Below are 13,637 nucleotides of genomic sequence, written 5' to 3'. Positions count from 1 at the left end.
ATTAACATGTCTGACCTGCTAATAAGGATTCAGGACGGAGAGGAATTCAGATTTTCTGTCTCAAAACAAATTCATACAGTTTTCAGACTGCTGCGAAAAGACTTTTATTCTACTGCAGACACGTTATCTATCTATCTATCTATCTATCTATCTATCTATCTATCTATCTATCTATCTATCTATCTATCTATCTATCTATCTATCTATCTATCTATCTATCTATTATCTATCCATCTATCTATCTATCTATCTATCTATCTATCTATCTATCTATCTATCTATCTATCTATCTATCTATCTATCTATCTATCTATCTATCTATCTATCTATCTATCTATCTATCTATCTATCTATCTATCTATCTATCTATCTATCTGTCTGTCTGTCTATCTATCTATCTATCTATCTATCTATCTATCTATCTATCTATCTATCTATCTATCTATCTATCTATCTATCTATCTATCTATCTATCTATCTATCTATCTATCTATCTATCTATCTATCTATTATCTGTCCATCCATCATCCGTCTGTCCTTCCATCCATCATCTATCATCAATCAATCAATCCATCCTTCCACATACGTTCACATACTTTATTTCCACTGTAAGCTATCGCATTAAATAAACAAATAAACAAACAGAGGAATAGAAATAAACAAAAAGACTTCTATTTTTCTGTGAAAAAGGGGAATTTAAAACAAAGCAGTGGTCTCCAAACAGTAGCTCACAACCCGGTCCTGCAAAACACAGCAGAGACTCTCACATTGAGCTATAAAAGAAACGGGTGCTCATGAATTGGGTAAATAACATCAATACAATATTTTTTGCTTCACCGCCACAACAGGGCCGGAGCTACAAAGACAAAGTTCCTGTCTGTCAGACCGTCTGTGTGTTGTGAATTGTTTGTTTTACGTAAGATCATTAATATGGTTCATGTTGCTTCTAGTAGCACTTTATATAATAAATGTTGAAGTCCACTGTTTATATTGTTCAGCTGTAAATGTGAGAAGCTTAATTGAGATCATTTATTTTTATTGTGAAAAGTGAGAAACATTAAATGCTTTTACTTTGAAGTGCCAGGAAGTAGCATGTTACGTGGCTTCTTGGCACTAACTTTAGATGATATGAAATTAACCAGATGTCGGGTGCCAGAGCGCTTTTCACTGTTTCCAGTTGTAATTCTGCAGTTCAGACAGTAAAGTGTTGGTCCTTCTTCGAAGCTCCACTTCACAACAGTGAGATCAAAGTTACCCCGGTTATTCACACAATTTTTCAAATTAAAAGCCCTCCAGTTTCACACAGGGTCCAGCCAAATACGAGGTTTTATGTTTCCTTCAGGAGGGGCGGGGGGGTCATCGAAGAGGAACACTGGATCTTCCTGTTAATCGTATATTTGAACGCTTTATTTGACACCTTTCAAACCAGTTTGACCACACAAGAGCTACATGAACTGCATTAGGCATTTACTTGAAAAAAAAGAAGAAAAAAAAAAGACTTAACATTTAGTGAATAACAAAGGAGTTTCCTGGGACTAACAACACGAAAGGAGAACAATGTGCTGACATAGTAAAAAAAATAGACTTGTCAGCTATGCAGACACTAATATCAAAGACAAAAATGGATGTGTAGACCATCAGTGTGTTTTTATTCGTGAGTGTGACGAAACAGCTCACAGCCTTTACTCAGACAAACGAGCCGTACACTTCACGTCATCACGACTATTTCAGCTTCTGCTCCTGTTACAACCAGAACATTATTACAGTAGTTTATTGTTAAGCAAATGCTGAGCCAAGATTACACTATTTTGAGAAAAGCTACTTAAAGTCAAGTCAAAAACTTAGGTTACACAGCGAAACATGCCTGTAACATGGCTTCCATCTCACTTCAACACAGTCTGAATGCAGGTTCACACGGCGTCATCAGTGGATGAGAAGGGAAATCAGGCTCCAACATAAACTTTCACCTGATCAGTACTTAATTTACAAAAAGTAGTTTAAATGATTCATAATCACATAATACACACAGCTCCTGGCAGGAGAACTCCATGTTTCCTGAACAGTCCCTGGTCCAGGCCTCTGTCGGGAACAACGCCGCACAGGCCAAAGAGGATTTTATGGGAAATGTGTTCCGGAATTAGCACTGAATCGAGCCACTAATGAGATTTCTCTCTATTTCCTAATCTTTCTCCCAGCCACCATTCAGAGGATCATCAGGGAAACAGCTTGAACCTCGTCATCTCTCAAATCAGCATCAACTACTCAGCCACAAAGAATCCACTGACAGATCTGATTAACTAAATACAAACAGTTGGGACAACGTGTAAAATGTAAATAAAAACAGAATGCTATGATTTGCAAATCATTTAATTGCAAATAGATTCTGTTTTGAAAAATGTATTCTTATTTTAAATTTAATGGCAGCAACACGTCTCAAAAAAGTTGGGACAAGACAACAATAGACTGTAAAACTCCAAAGAATTATTGGATTTCATCGTCTACGGTTCATAATATCATTAAAAGATTCAGAGAATCTGGAGAAATCTCTGAACACAAGGGACAAGGCTGGAAACCAATATTGGATGGTGGTGATCTTCGGGCCCTCAGGCAGCACTGCATTAAAAACACACTATTCTGGAGTGGAAATCACTGCATGGGCTCAGGAACACTTGTGAAAACCATCGTCTGTGAACACAGTTCATCGCTGCGTCCACAAATGATGTTAAAACTCTCCAAAGAAGAAACCAGATAGAAACATGATCCAGAAACACCGCCGCCTTCTCTGGACCGAGATCATTGAAGATGGACTGAGTTGAAGTGGAAAACTGTCCTGAGGTCTGATGGATCACAATCTGAGATTCTGTTTGAAATCATGGACGCTGCATCCTCCAGGTTAAAGAGGAGAGGGACCATCCAGCTTGTTAGAGATGTGTTGCTGCCATCAAATTCAAAATGAGCAGATATTTTACATAAAATAATAACACTTCTCAGTTTCAACAATTGATATGTCGTCTAAAATTGGTTTAAGTGATTTGCAAATCATCTCATTCTGTTTTTATTTACATTTTACACGGCGGTCCAACTTTTTTTTTAAATTTGGGTTGTATATTTAATAAAAGTAGTCGCCTCGATTTGACTCCAGACATTTTCTTTTCACCTTAAATACTTGACACACATTGTTGATGACTTCCACATTCTGTTTTGTCTTTGTTTTAACAAATAATGTTTTTTAAAAACAACCTTTGTGCAGATTCTTGACTTCAGGAACATCCTAAATTATCAATAAAATATTGTATTGTTAATTACTCCCATAAAATGTGGTTGCCAAGGTAACAGTCATTTTGAAAAAGCAAAACTTATGTTCTGAAGACAAACCGCTAGAAATGAGGTCACTGAAAGACCGGGAGGACGTCTTCTACAACCTGCTAGAGGTCTCAGCACTGCCCTTTGGTCAAACGTTGTATATAACAGCCATTAATACCAGATGTTTATCAAAATATTGATTAGTTTGCTACTTACCAATATGTCCAATCATTGTAGAACATTTATTGGATTGAAAAGCAGCCGGTTCAGGTGTTCAAAGGTTACTGTCACTGTCATAACACAATGTCACACACACACACACACCACACACACACACACACACACACACACACACACGCACGCACACACGCACGCACGCACGCACGCACGCACGCACGCACACAAACACGCACGCCCACGCATGCACGCACACACGCGCGCACACACACACACACACACACACACACACACACACACACACACACACACACACACACACACACACACTCACACACGCACGTCGGGGCGTCCATCAGCCTGTATTGACTTCATCCGTGGGTACGGCACCTCTGGGAGTTTGTGAGATGGCCGGGGCACTTAGGATATTAAACGAGATGCCAACCTCAGTGGACCAAAGCTTTTAACTGATGCCATCAATTAAGCAGCATTGTGTGTGTGGTGTATGTCTGGCAGTGAAGTCAGACAGAGGGGCAGCTTAGGTAAGACAAGTCAGCACTGCCAGCCGCTGATGTCATACTGAGCTCCCCGTGGGACGGAGCGTTCAGGACAAATCCAGGACAGAACTGTCTTCAAGAAAGAAGTGGCTTTTCTGTCATACAATTTATTTATTAAAATTACTTTTCTTATATTTTAATGCGAGCTAAATGTCAGTTTTTAAGGAAATTTAGTTTTCATATTTTTACTGTGTTATTTCTCATGTTTTCTGTGTTTTATGCAGAATGGTGCCAAAGAAAAGATCTTTTTGCTGACAAAAGTGTGAAGCAGCTCAATAACTTGCATCAGGCATAAAATCCACAGATATTTTTCAAAAACAGGAGCGACATCATCACCACAGCTACGTTTCTGCCGTCACTGACTCCGCCAACCTGCCCCGTGTTTATTATGTGTTGCTTCTTGATGCTGTTCCTTTCTCTCTCCTCTCACTCGTATTCCTGCACCTGAACCAGTCCACGCAGATGAGTCTGGCTGTGCCTTCCTGTTGCTCATGTTGTGGGATCGTTGGGTTTGTGTCTATGATGTCGTTAGGTCCCCACCTTTCTCTGTAAAGTGCCCTGAGATGACTTATGTTGTGATTTTTTTTGCCAATGTATGAAAATGAATTGAACTGAAAAAGTACAAATGTGACGGTCATTTCTGAAATAAACAACATGACTGTTGGATTGAAGCAGAAAACACAAAACTATCTCCTGTATTAAAGTTTAATATTTATTTGACCCATCCAGCTACTCAATCCTCCTCCCTCCCTGCATCACTACCAACCATCATCCATCAGTGATGTCATCATCCATCATTGATGTCATCATCCATCAGTGATGTCATCGTTGGTTTGTGAACATGATGAATCCTCCAGTTCAGATTCTGTCCGTCACCATCTTTGCTAGTTCGGAGCGGTTTGGAGCAGGAAGTGACCATATTTGGACGAGCTGGGGGAGGAGCCAGCGGTGGATCTGACCGATCTGATCGGAAACCTGACGATACTACGTCCCGCCCACCGATAGCTGTAACCTGACTGCACCACAGGCCTGTCAATCAAACAGACACGCCCCCAAAAACAGGTCTTCTTGAATCTTCTTTTCTAATGAATGAGGGATTATTTTCAGATGGACCTCCAGAAAACTAATAAGAAGGAGTGACTTTAGCTAACAACACCGAGATAACTGATGGACACATTTTATTCACTTTGGATTTGATGAGAGAAGTTGAATGGGAGTCTATGGAGCCGGAGGCTTTTTGGAGCCGACCTCTGGTGGCACTCGCTGGTATTGCAGCTGAAGACACTTCTGGATCAGAACCATTTTACAGACCTGAAGCGACGAACTCTTTTATAAACAGTCTGTGATTAATTCCCAGGTAACATCTACGGTCAGAGATTTTAATATCTATATCCACCTTCACCCCCGAACCAGACGGTGGTTCTACTGGTGTGTAAAATTAAGGCGACACAATCATATCCAGCCAACTTTTAAAAGCTTCCATGTGCATGTGTGGTGTGGTGGGATCATGTGTGTAGTTTTATATCCAGTCTGTGTTTTATATCCAGTCTGTAGTTTTATATCCAGTCTGTGGTTTTATATCCAGTCTGTAGTTTTATATCCAGTCTGTGGTTTTATATCCAGTCTGTAGTTTTATATCCAGTCTGTGGTTTTATATCCAGTCTGTAGTTTTATATCCAGTCTGTAGTTTTATATCCAGTCTGTGGTTTTATATCCAGTCTGTGGCTTTATATCCAGTCTGCAGTTTTATATCCAGTCTGTAGTTTTATATCCAGTCTGTGGTTTTATATCCAGTCTGTGGTTTTATATCCAGTCTGTGGCTTTATATCCAGTCTGTAGTTTTATATCCAGTCTGTGGTTTTATATCCAGTCTGTAGTTTTATATCCAGTCTGTGGTTTTATATCCAGTCTGTGGCTTTATATCCAGTCTGTAGTTTTATATCCAGTCTGTGGTTTTATATCCAGTCTGTGGCTTTATATCCAGTCTGTAGTTTTATATCGAGTCTGTAGTTTTATAACCAGCCTGTGGCTTTATATCCAGTCTGTGGCTGCACCACTACAAGACGCTGTCACTTGAACGTAACCATATTGTTCCGTATATCTCCTGAAATGTCTGATACGGACTAATCTTAGCAATAAAATCAAACTCTGGCTCTTAAGCTGCACCACAAACCACCTTTTGTCTCATTTTACAGTGTTTAAACAAAATTAGAAAACAATATAATAAAACAATTTCTATAATACATAAAGGTCAATAATGACTTCTTTATGTCTTGCCAGTTCTTAGCAGTGTGTAAACCACGCCAGCTTTATGGTCAGCTGGTTTTATTGTTTTAATGAGGTAATTATGTGGTTTCAGACGGGGGAGCAGGACCAACGCTGACGCTCCGTTTCACTCCGGTTAATGGCTGACCAACACCAGAGAAAGGCTCTCTGCTGGCTTTATATGATGGCTGCCAGCAGGTGCTTGAGATGAGTGATAATCATCAGATAGTCTTTGGGACACTGACTCATCACCAGCCTCCATAAAAAAGAGAGATGAGAAGTAATTCCATGTGTGTGATTTAGTGGATACTCCACATCCTGTTTAGTTTTAAAAGGCCAGTAGATCCTAATTATATATCAGCTGCCTCAAAGTATTTTGAGCTGATGATTGATGGTAATGGCTGTCAGGGAAACTGGTCGCAGGAGGCGATGAAGCATTTCATTCATATTAATCATTTTACTTCTTTCACTGTCTGAACCTCAATGAACCAAGACGATACGGTGTCATTACAAGGATGATATCTGATGATGTCTGATGATATCTGATGATGTCTGATTATATCTGATGATGTCTGATGATATTTGATTATGTCAGATTATATCTGATTATATCTGATGATATCTGATGATATTTGATTATATCGGATGATATTTGATTATATCTGATGATATCTGATGATATCTGATTATATCTTATTATATCTGATTATATCGGATGATATTTGATTATATCTGATTATATCTGATGATATCTTATTATATCTGATGATATCTGATTATATCTTATTATATCTGATTATATCTGATTATATCTGATGATATTTGATGATATCTGATTATATCTGATGATATCTGATGATATTTGATGATATCTGATTATATCTGATTATATATGATGATATCTGATGATATATGATTATATCGGATGATATCTGATTATATCTGATGATATCTGATGTCTGATGATATCTGATGATATCTAATGATATCTGATGATATCTGATTATATCTGATGATATCTGATTATATCAGATAATATCTGATGATATCTGATTATATCTGATGATGTCTGATTATATCTGATGTCTGATAATGTCTGATAATATCTGATGATACCTGATGATATCTGATTATATCTGATGATATTTGATTATATCTGATTATATCTGATGATATCTGATGATGTCTGATGATATTTGATTAAATCTGATTATATCTGATGATATCTGATGATATCTGATGATATTTGATGATATTTGATTATATATGATGATGTCTGATGATATTTGATTAAGTCTGACTATATCTGATGATATCTGATGATATCTGATTATATCTGATGATATTTGATTATATCTGATTATATCTGATGATATCTTATTATATCTGATGATATCTGATTATATCTGGTGATATTTGATTATATCTTATTATATCTGATGATATCTGATTATATCTGATGATATTTGATTATATCTTATTATATCTGATGATATTTGATTATATCTTATTATATCTGATGATATTTGATGATATCTGATGATATCTTATTATATCTGATTATATCGGATGATATTTGATTATATCGGATTATATCTGATGATATCTTATTATATCTGATGATATCTGATTATATCTGATGATATTTGATTATATCTTATTATATCTGATGATATCTGATGATATCTTATTATATCTGATTATATCGGATGATATTTGATTATATCTGATTATATCTGATGATATCTTATTATATCTGATGATATCTGATGATATTTGATGATATCTGATGATATCTGATGATATCTGATTATATATGATGATATCTGATGATATATGATTATATCGGATGATATCTGATTATATCTGATGATATCTGATTATATCTGATGATATTTGATTATATCTTATTATATCTGATGATATCTGATGATATCTTATTATATCTGATTATATCGGATGATATTTGATTATATCTGATTATATCTGATGATATCTTATTATATCTGATGATATCTGATGATATTTGATGATATCTGATGATATCTGATGATATCTGATTATATATGATGATATCTGATGATATATGATTATATCGGATGATATCTGATTATATCTGATGATATCTGATTATATCTGATGATATCTGATGTCTGGTGATATCTGATAACTGATGATGTCTGATGATATCTGATGATATCTGATTATATCTGATTATATTTGACGTCTGATTATATCTGATGTCTGATTATATCTGATTATATCTGATGATATCTGAATATATTTGATGTCTGATTATATCTGATGATATCTGATTATATCTGATGATATCTGATTATATCTGATGTCTGATTATATCTGATGATATCTGATTATATCTGATATCTGATTATATTTGATGTCTGATTACATCTTATGTCTGATTATATCTGATTATATCTGATGTCTGATTATATCTGATTATATCTGATGATATCTGATTATATCTGATATCTGATTATATTTGATGTCTGATTATATCTGATGATATCTGATGATATCTGATTATATTTGACGTCTGATTATATCTGATGTCTGATTATATCTGATGATATCTGAATATATTTGATGTCTGATTATATATGATGATATCTGATTATATCTGATGATATCTGATTATATTTGATGTCTGATTATATATGATGATATCTGATTATATCTGATGATATCTGATTATATTTGATGTCTGATTATATCTGATGTCTGATTAGATCTGATTATATTTGTTGTCTGATTATATCTGATGTCTGATGATATCTGATTATATCTGATGATATCTGATTATATTTGATGTCTGATTATATTTTATTACATCTGATGTCTGATTATATCTGATTATATCTGATGACTGATTATATCTGATTATATCTGATGACTGATTATATCTGATTATATCTGATGTCTGATTATATCTGATTATATCAGATATCCGATGAGGCATGGAGCCGAGGAGAGAGACATTGGAAGCAGGCTGATGTTTGTAGGTCATGTAGAGACTTCCACAGATGACATCACTTCCTCTCAACGACCCTCCACGACTGCATTTTCATGCAGGACTTGGATCTGACTGATCTGATTGGAAACCTGACGATACTACGTCCCGCCCACCGATAGCTGTAACCTGACTGCACCACAGGCCTGTCAATCAAACAGACACGCCCCCAAAACCAGGTGTTCTTGAATCTTCTTTTCTAATGAATGAGGGATTATTTTCAGATGGACCTCCAGAAAACTAATAAGAAGGAGTGACTTTAGCTAACAACACCGAGATAACTGATGGACACATTTTATTCACTTTGGATTTGATGAGAGAAGTTGAATGGGAGTCTATGGAGCCGGAGGCTTTTTGGAGCCGACCTCTGGTGGCACTCGCTGGTATTGCAGCTGAAGACACTTCTGGATCAGAACCATTTTACAGACCTGAAGCTACGAACTCTTTTATATCAGTCAGTGGTCAAACATCAGAGTCAGCTGTTACAGATGTACGATCCTTTTTCTGGATGTGTCTGACAAACAGAAACACAGATCATGACAGCCGTCAGAGTCTCACGTTACATCAGCTGCTGTGAATCAGAGCTGAAAGTGTCACACAGATTACGATGTTTGATTTGGATGATTCCTTTTAAATGTTTTTGTCGTTTGTGTGTCTTTTATTTCCAGCTGTGATTCCCTCTGAAAACCCGCAGCAGGAGGAGGAGGAGGCGTCCAGCTCCCACAGCAGACAGCAGACAGCCTGAAGCATCCAAGGACTGAAGAAAGACTCGTGTGTTAACCAATAGGACGGCTCCAAACTGGTAAGACGTATATTTTAATGAGACAGAACGGTTTCTGAGTAATAATCAGACTGAGACCAAATGAAGTGAAAGTGAACAAGTCGTTCTCTTCTTCTTCTGAGTTTTTGCCTCTAACTATTACCAGACCTCTGCAGGAGACTGCTTTTTTCTCTCATACCATTCACCTGTGAGTTCCCAGGTGAGACTTGTGGTTCACATGATGTCATCGTTGAGGAGCAAGAAGTAAGTCTGAAGTGGATGATGTTGAAGGTTATTTTTTAATTATTCCAAACACATAACGTTGTTAGAAATGTTACTTACTTCTTTGTTTTTATTAACTGTGTGGAATCAAACCACATGAAATGAATTGAAAATGTGATGAATCTGCGTCACTGAAACACTGAAACACAGATACCCTGGAAACACTTCAGATGGTCTAAAACAATGAGCTGGAGGTGTTTGAGTGGCATTTATGTTTGTAAGGAGCAGAACGTCACTGTTTGGGAGTGATGACGGAGCAACACATGAAAATCACATGTAACTCAGTGCTGACGGAGACAACGGGATGTACTGGGAGTTGTTGCTCCTCCTCCTCCTCCTCCTCTTCCTCCTCCTCCTCCTCCTCCGTCTGCATCAGTCTCTGAACTTTTGGATCATTTGTGTTACGTCAAACATTTGTTGTGCAGCAGAGTGTTTTATTGACAGTAGAACAGCATGTTGGTCATTTGTGCTCAAGCAGGTCATTATAAATAGAAAAGTAGAGCATCACAGGGTCAGACTGCAGTGTGATGAGTCCCGGAGGGGATGTGGAGAACGTTGCTGCCGCTGCTCAACATGCTGCTAAATGAGAAACGGAGGCTGGAGAGGTTTTCTGTTGTGTTTTTGGGGGCGTGTCTGTTTGATTGACAGGTCTGTGGTGCAGTCAGGTTACAGCTATCGGTGGGCGGGACGTAGTATCGTCAGGTTTCCGATCAGATCGGTCAGATCCACCGCTGGCTCCTCCTTGTTCAGACATGGAAGCTACAAACTCTTTTATAAACAGTCGGAGGTTTGAACTGTCTCTGAGCCTGCAGCGCTGGATGTTACGTACATTTGATACTGACATTCTCTATTCGAACAGTGTTGAAACATTTCCAGAGTACTGATGCACTCCTTCATGTCAGAGGGCTCACATATCAAAGTCTGCTGTTCATTATGTGTTTGTATTTTGTTTCATATGTTTATTAATGGAACCATTCACACTGGTTCTGCTGCAGTCCTCCAGGCCGACTCTCCTCTGATGTAGTTCATCCAACACTGAAAGTTCGCACTAAAAAGTAAACATCCTTTCTAGATGTCTGGTGTGGATTTATCTGGACTCTCTCAGGTGAAGTCCAGAAGCTTTCTACCTCCTTCATTACCATTTCAGAGTGTGAGTGAACAGTCACACAAAGGAACTAAAACTAACACAAACAGTCCCGCAGGCGGCGTGAGCCTCCCGGGGACGTCAGCTTCGGAGCGGTCGGGGGGGGAGGTGCTCCCGGTGTCCGGCTGATGACCCGGCACATCGACGGAGACGCCACGGAGCTGCTGGTCCGAGTGAAGCAGCATCAGTCCGGATCAGAGCCGCTGGGTGAGGCTGCAGGATGAAGCTGGGTGGAGTACTGCAGGGGGACGTCCAGACCCACCACGGGACCGACCACGCTGAGCCAGGACAGCACGTAGTTCACTGGCCTGCGCGCACACACACACACACACACACACACACACACACACACACACACACACACACACACACACACACACACACAGACACACAGACACACACACACACACACACACACACACACTGAAAAACTAGCTTCAACTAAATGCAATTCAATGCTACAAGTTTCATGCAGCTTGAATGAATGAATGAATGAATTTGGGGTTGCAGTGGTTGCTACGGTGACATAGAACACAAAAAATAAATGCAGAACTGCTGCAGGTACCACAGACTAACGGACATGTTTGTTGTTGCCGTGGTGACAACACTCTACACGTCGGTCTCCTGTATGTTTTCATGCATGTTTCATTGAGAGGGTTTCCACTGATCCAGTTTCATTTCATTTCCAGTTTGCTGGTTTCACAGCGTTGTGACAGTGAACTCAGACACGGACAGGTTTCCTCTACGTGACCGGCGCTGCATCACATTCTGCTTCAGTGCTTCAAATTTACAAATAATTTCCAGTAAGTCAAATTATGTAGCTGATCTGGAATAAACTGAAGATTTAAGAATTGTTTCATTGGTTGTTTAAATATTCTGAACACATGATATATCTGATATAATCTAGACTGCAAACAGCGCACAGCATCATATTAAAAATCACAAACTGTCAGATCACAAAATAAATATTTAGTTATGAGCACTAAGGCGGTCCTGAAGATGAGTCCACATATTGTTATTTAAATGTATGAGATTATTTAAAGACAGAGAGCATGATTTACTAAGATCTCTAATAAAGGGAATAAATTGCATGTTTATTCCAAAAGTTATTTATGTTGCATCTGTTTTGCAGGTGATTTACTGAGTAGTAACGCCACTGATATCAGGTGTGAATCTATTTAAATGAGGGGTTTGTGTGTTAAAATGATTCAAGCCATGAAAAAACAGAACGACCGCAGAAGGAAATCCGATCCCATTGAAATTAATAAATATAAAGAGAATAAAACTTTAAATGGGAGATCATCAGCAAGAAAGGCAATATGGGAAAACAAAAAGATCAACAGATGAAATTAAGGGAAGATGAAGCGATATTAGGTAATAATAACAATCTGTCTTTCTGCCTCTGACATCAGAAATGTTTAACGTGTAAATGTCTACGTATTCTGGTTTTCTGCGTGTCCTTCACAATAAGAGCAGCCGTGTCTCCTTCACAATAAGAGCAGCCGTTTCTCCTGATGTTCATCTGATTAAAACCTTCAGTCGTACTAAAATACACAACAATCACTTCTCCTGTTTCTACTTCCAGGTTCAGTAACATTTAGTATCATTACAGCTGATGAATTTATGTGTTTGTATTTCTCCTCCCAGTATTTTACATGTTAAAATAGAAACGTCCAATATTACATATGTATTCATTAAAACATGTAGAATGGACACGCATGTTAAACTGCACGTCGTTAGTAGATCTGCTGGACGTCTTTTTGCGGGTGGTGTGAAGTTATCAGTAAATCAGGTCCATGATGTAAATCCAACCCTGATTAACACAAGACTGGAACCGGCTCCAGAATAACAGAACTGAACCAACACGGGTCCATTTCCATCATCTCTGCTCTTACAGAGCAGCGTACGGAGGGAAGGTATTTCTGAACGAATGGGAGGACCCGAAGCAGTTACTGTGTGACAGCAGCCGTCCAATCAGGGAGTCCGGACCGGATCCTACCTGTTCTGGTTCTGACCCGCCTGCAGCACGGGCCTCATGAACTCCTCCGTTCTGCAGGGGTGGAGCATAAAGAAGGGCTGGCCCAGCAGGGGGTGCTCCTGAGAGAGAGAGACACACAC

At 38.4% G+C, this 13,637-nt stretch overlaps 1 protein-coding gene across 1 annotated transcript in view; it reads right to left on the bottom strand.

Moving 5' to 3' along the window:
* Positions 1–10,397: 10,397 nt before the first annotated feature.
* The window catches only part of atg10 (ATG10 autophagy related 10 homolog (S. cerevisiae)), an 11,134-nt gene continuing 7,894 nt past the window's right edge, over positions 10,398–13,637 (bottom strand). The window contains exons 5-6 of the mRNA XM_069145511.1: positions 13,519–13,616; positions 10,398–11,827 (exon numbers count right to left, since the gene is read on the bottom strand). Of these exons, the coding sequence (XP_069001612.1) occupies positions 11,704–11,827; positions 13,519–13,616 (222 nt within the window). The 3' untranslated portion in view covers positions 10,398–11,703. The remainder of the gene's footprint in view (positions 11,828–13,518; positions 13,617–13,637) is intronic.

This window comes from Embiotoca jacksoni, unplaced genomic scaffold (assembly GCF_022577435.1).
Source record: "Embiotoca jacksoni isolate LCO1_2020_lvr unplaced genomic scaffold, fEmbJac1.0.p SCAF_127, whole genome shotgun sequence".
Taxonomy (NCBI): Eukaryota; Metazoa; Chordata; class Actinopteri; family Embiotocidae; genus Embiotoca; species Embiotoca jacksoni.
The sequence above is the reverse complement of the archived record's forward strand: the minus strand, read 5'-3'. Positions and strand labels throughout refer to the sequence as shown.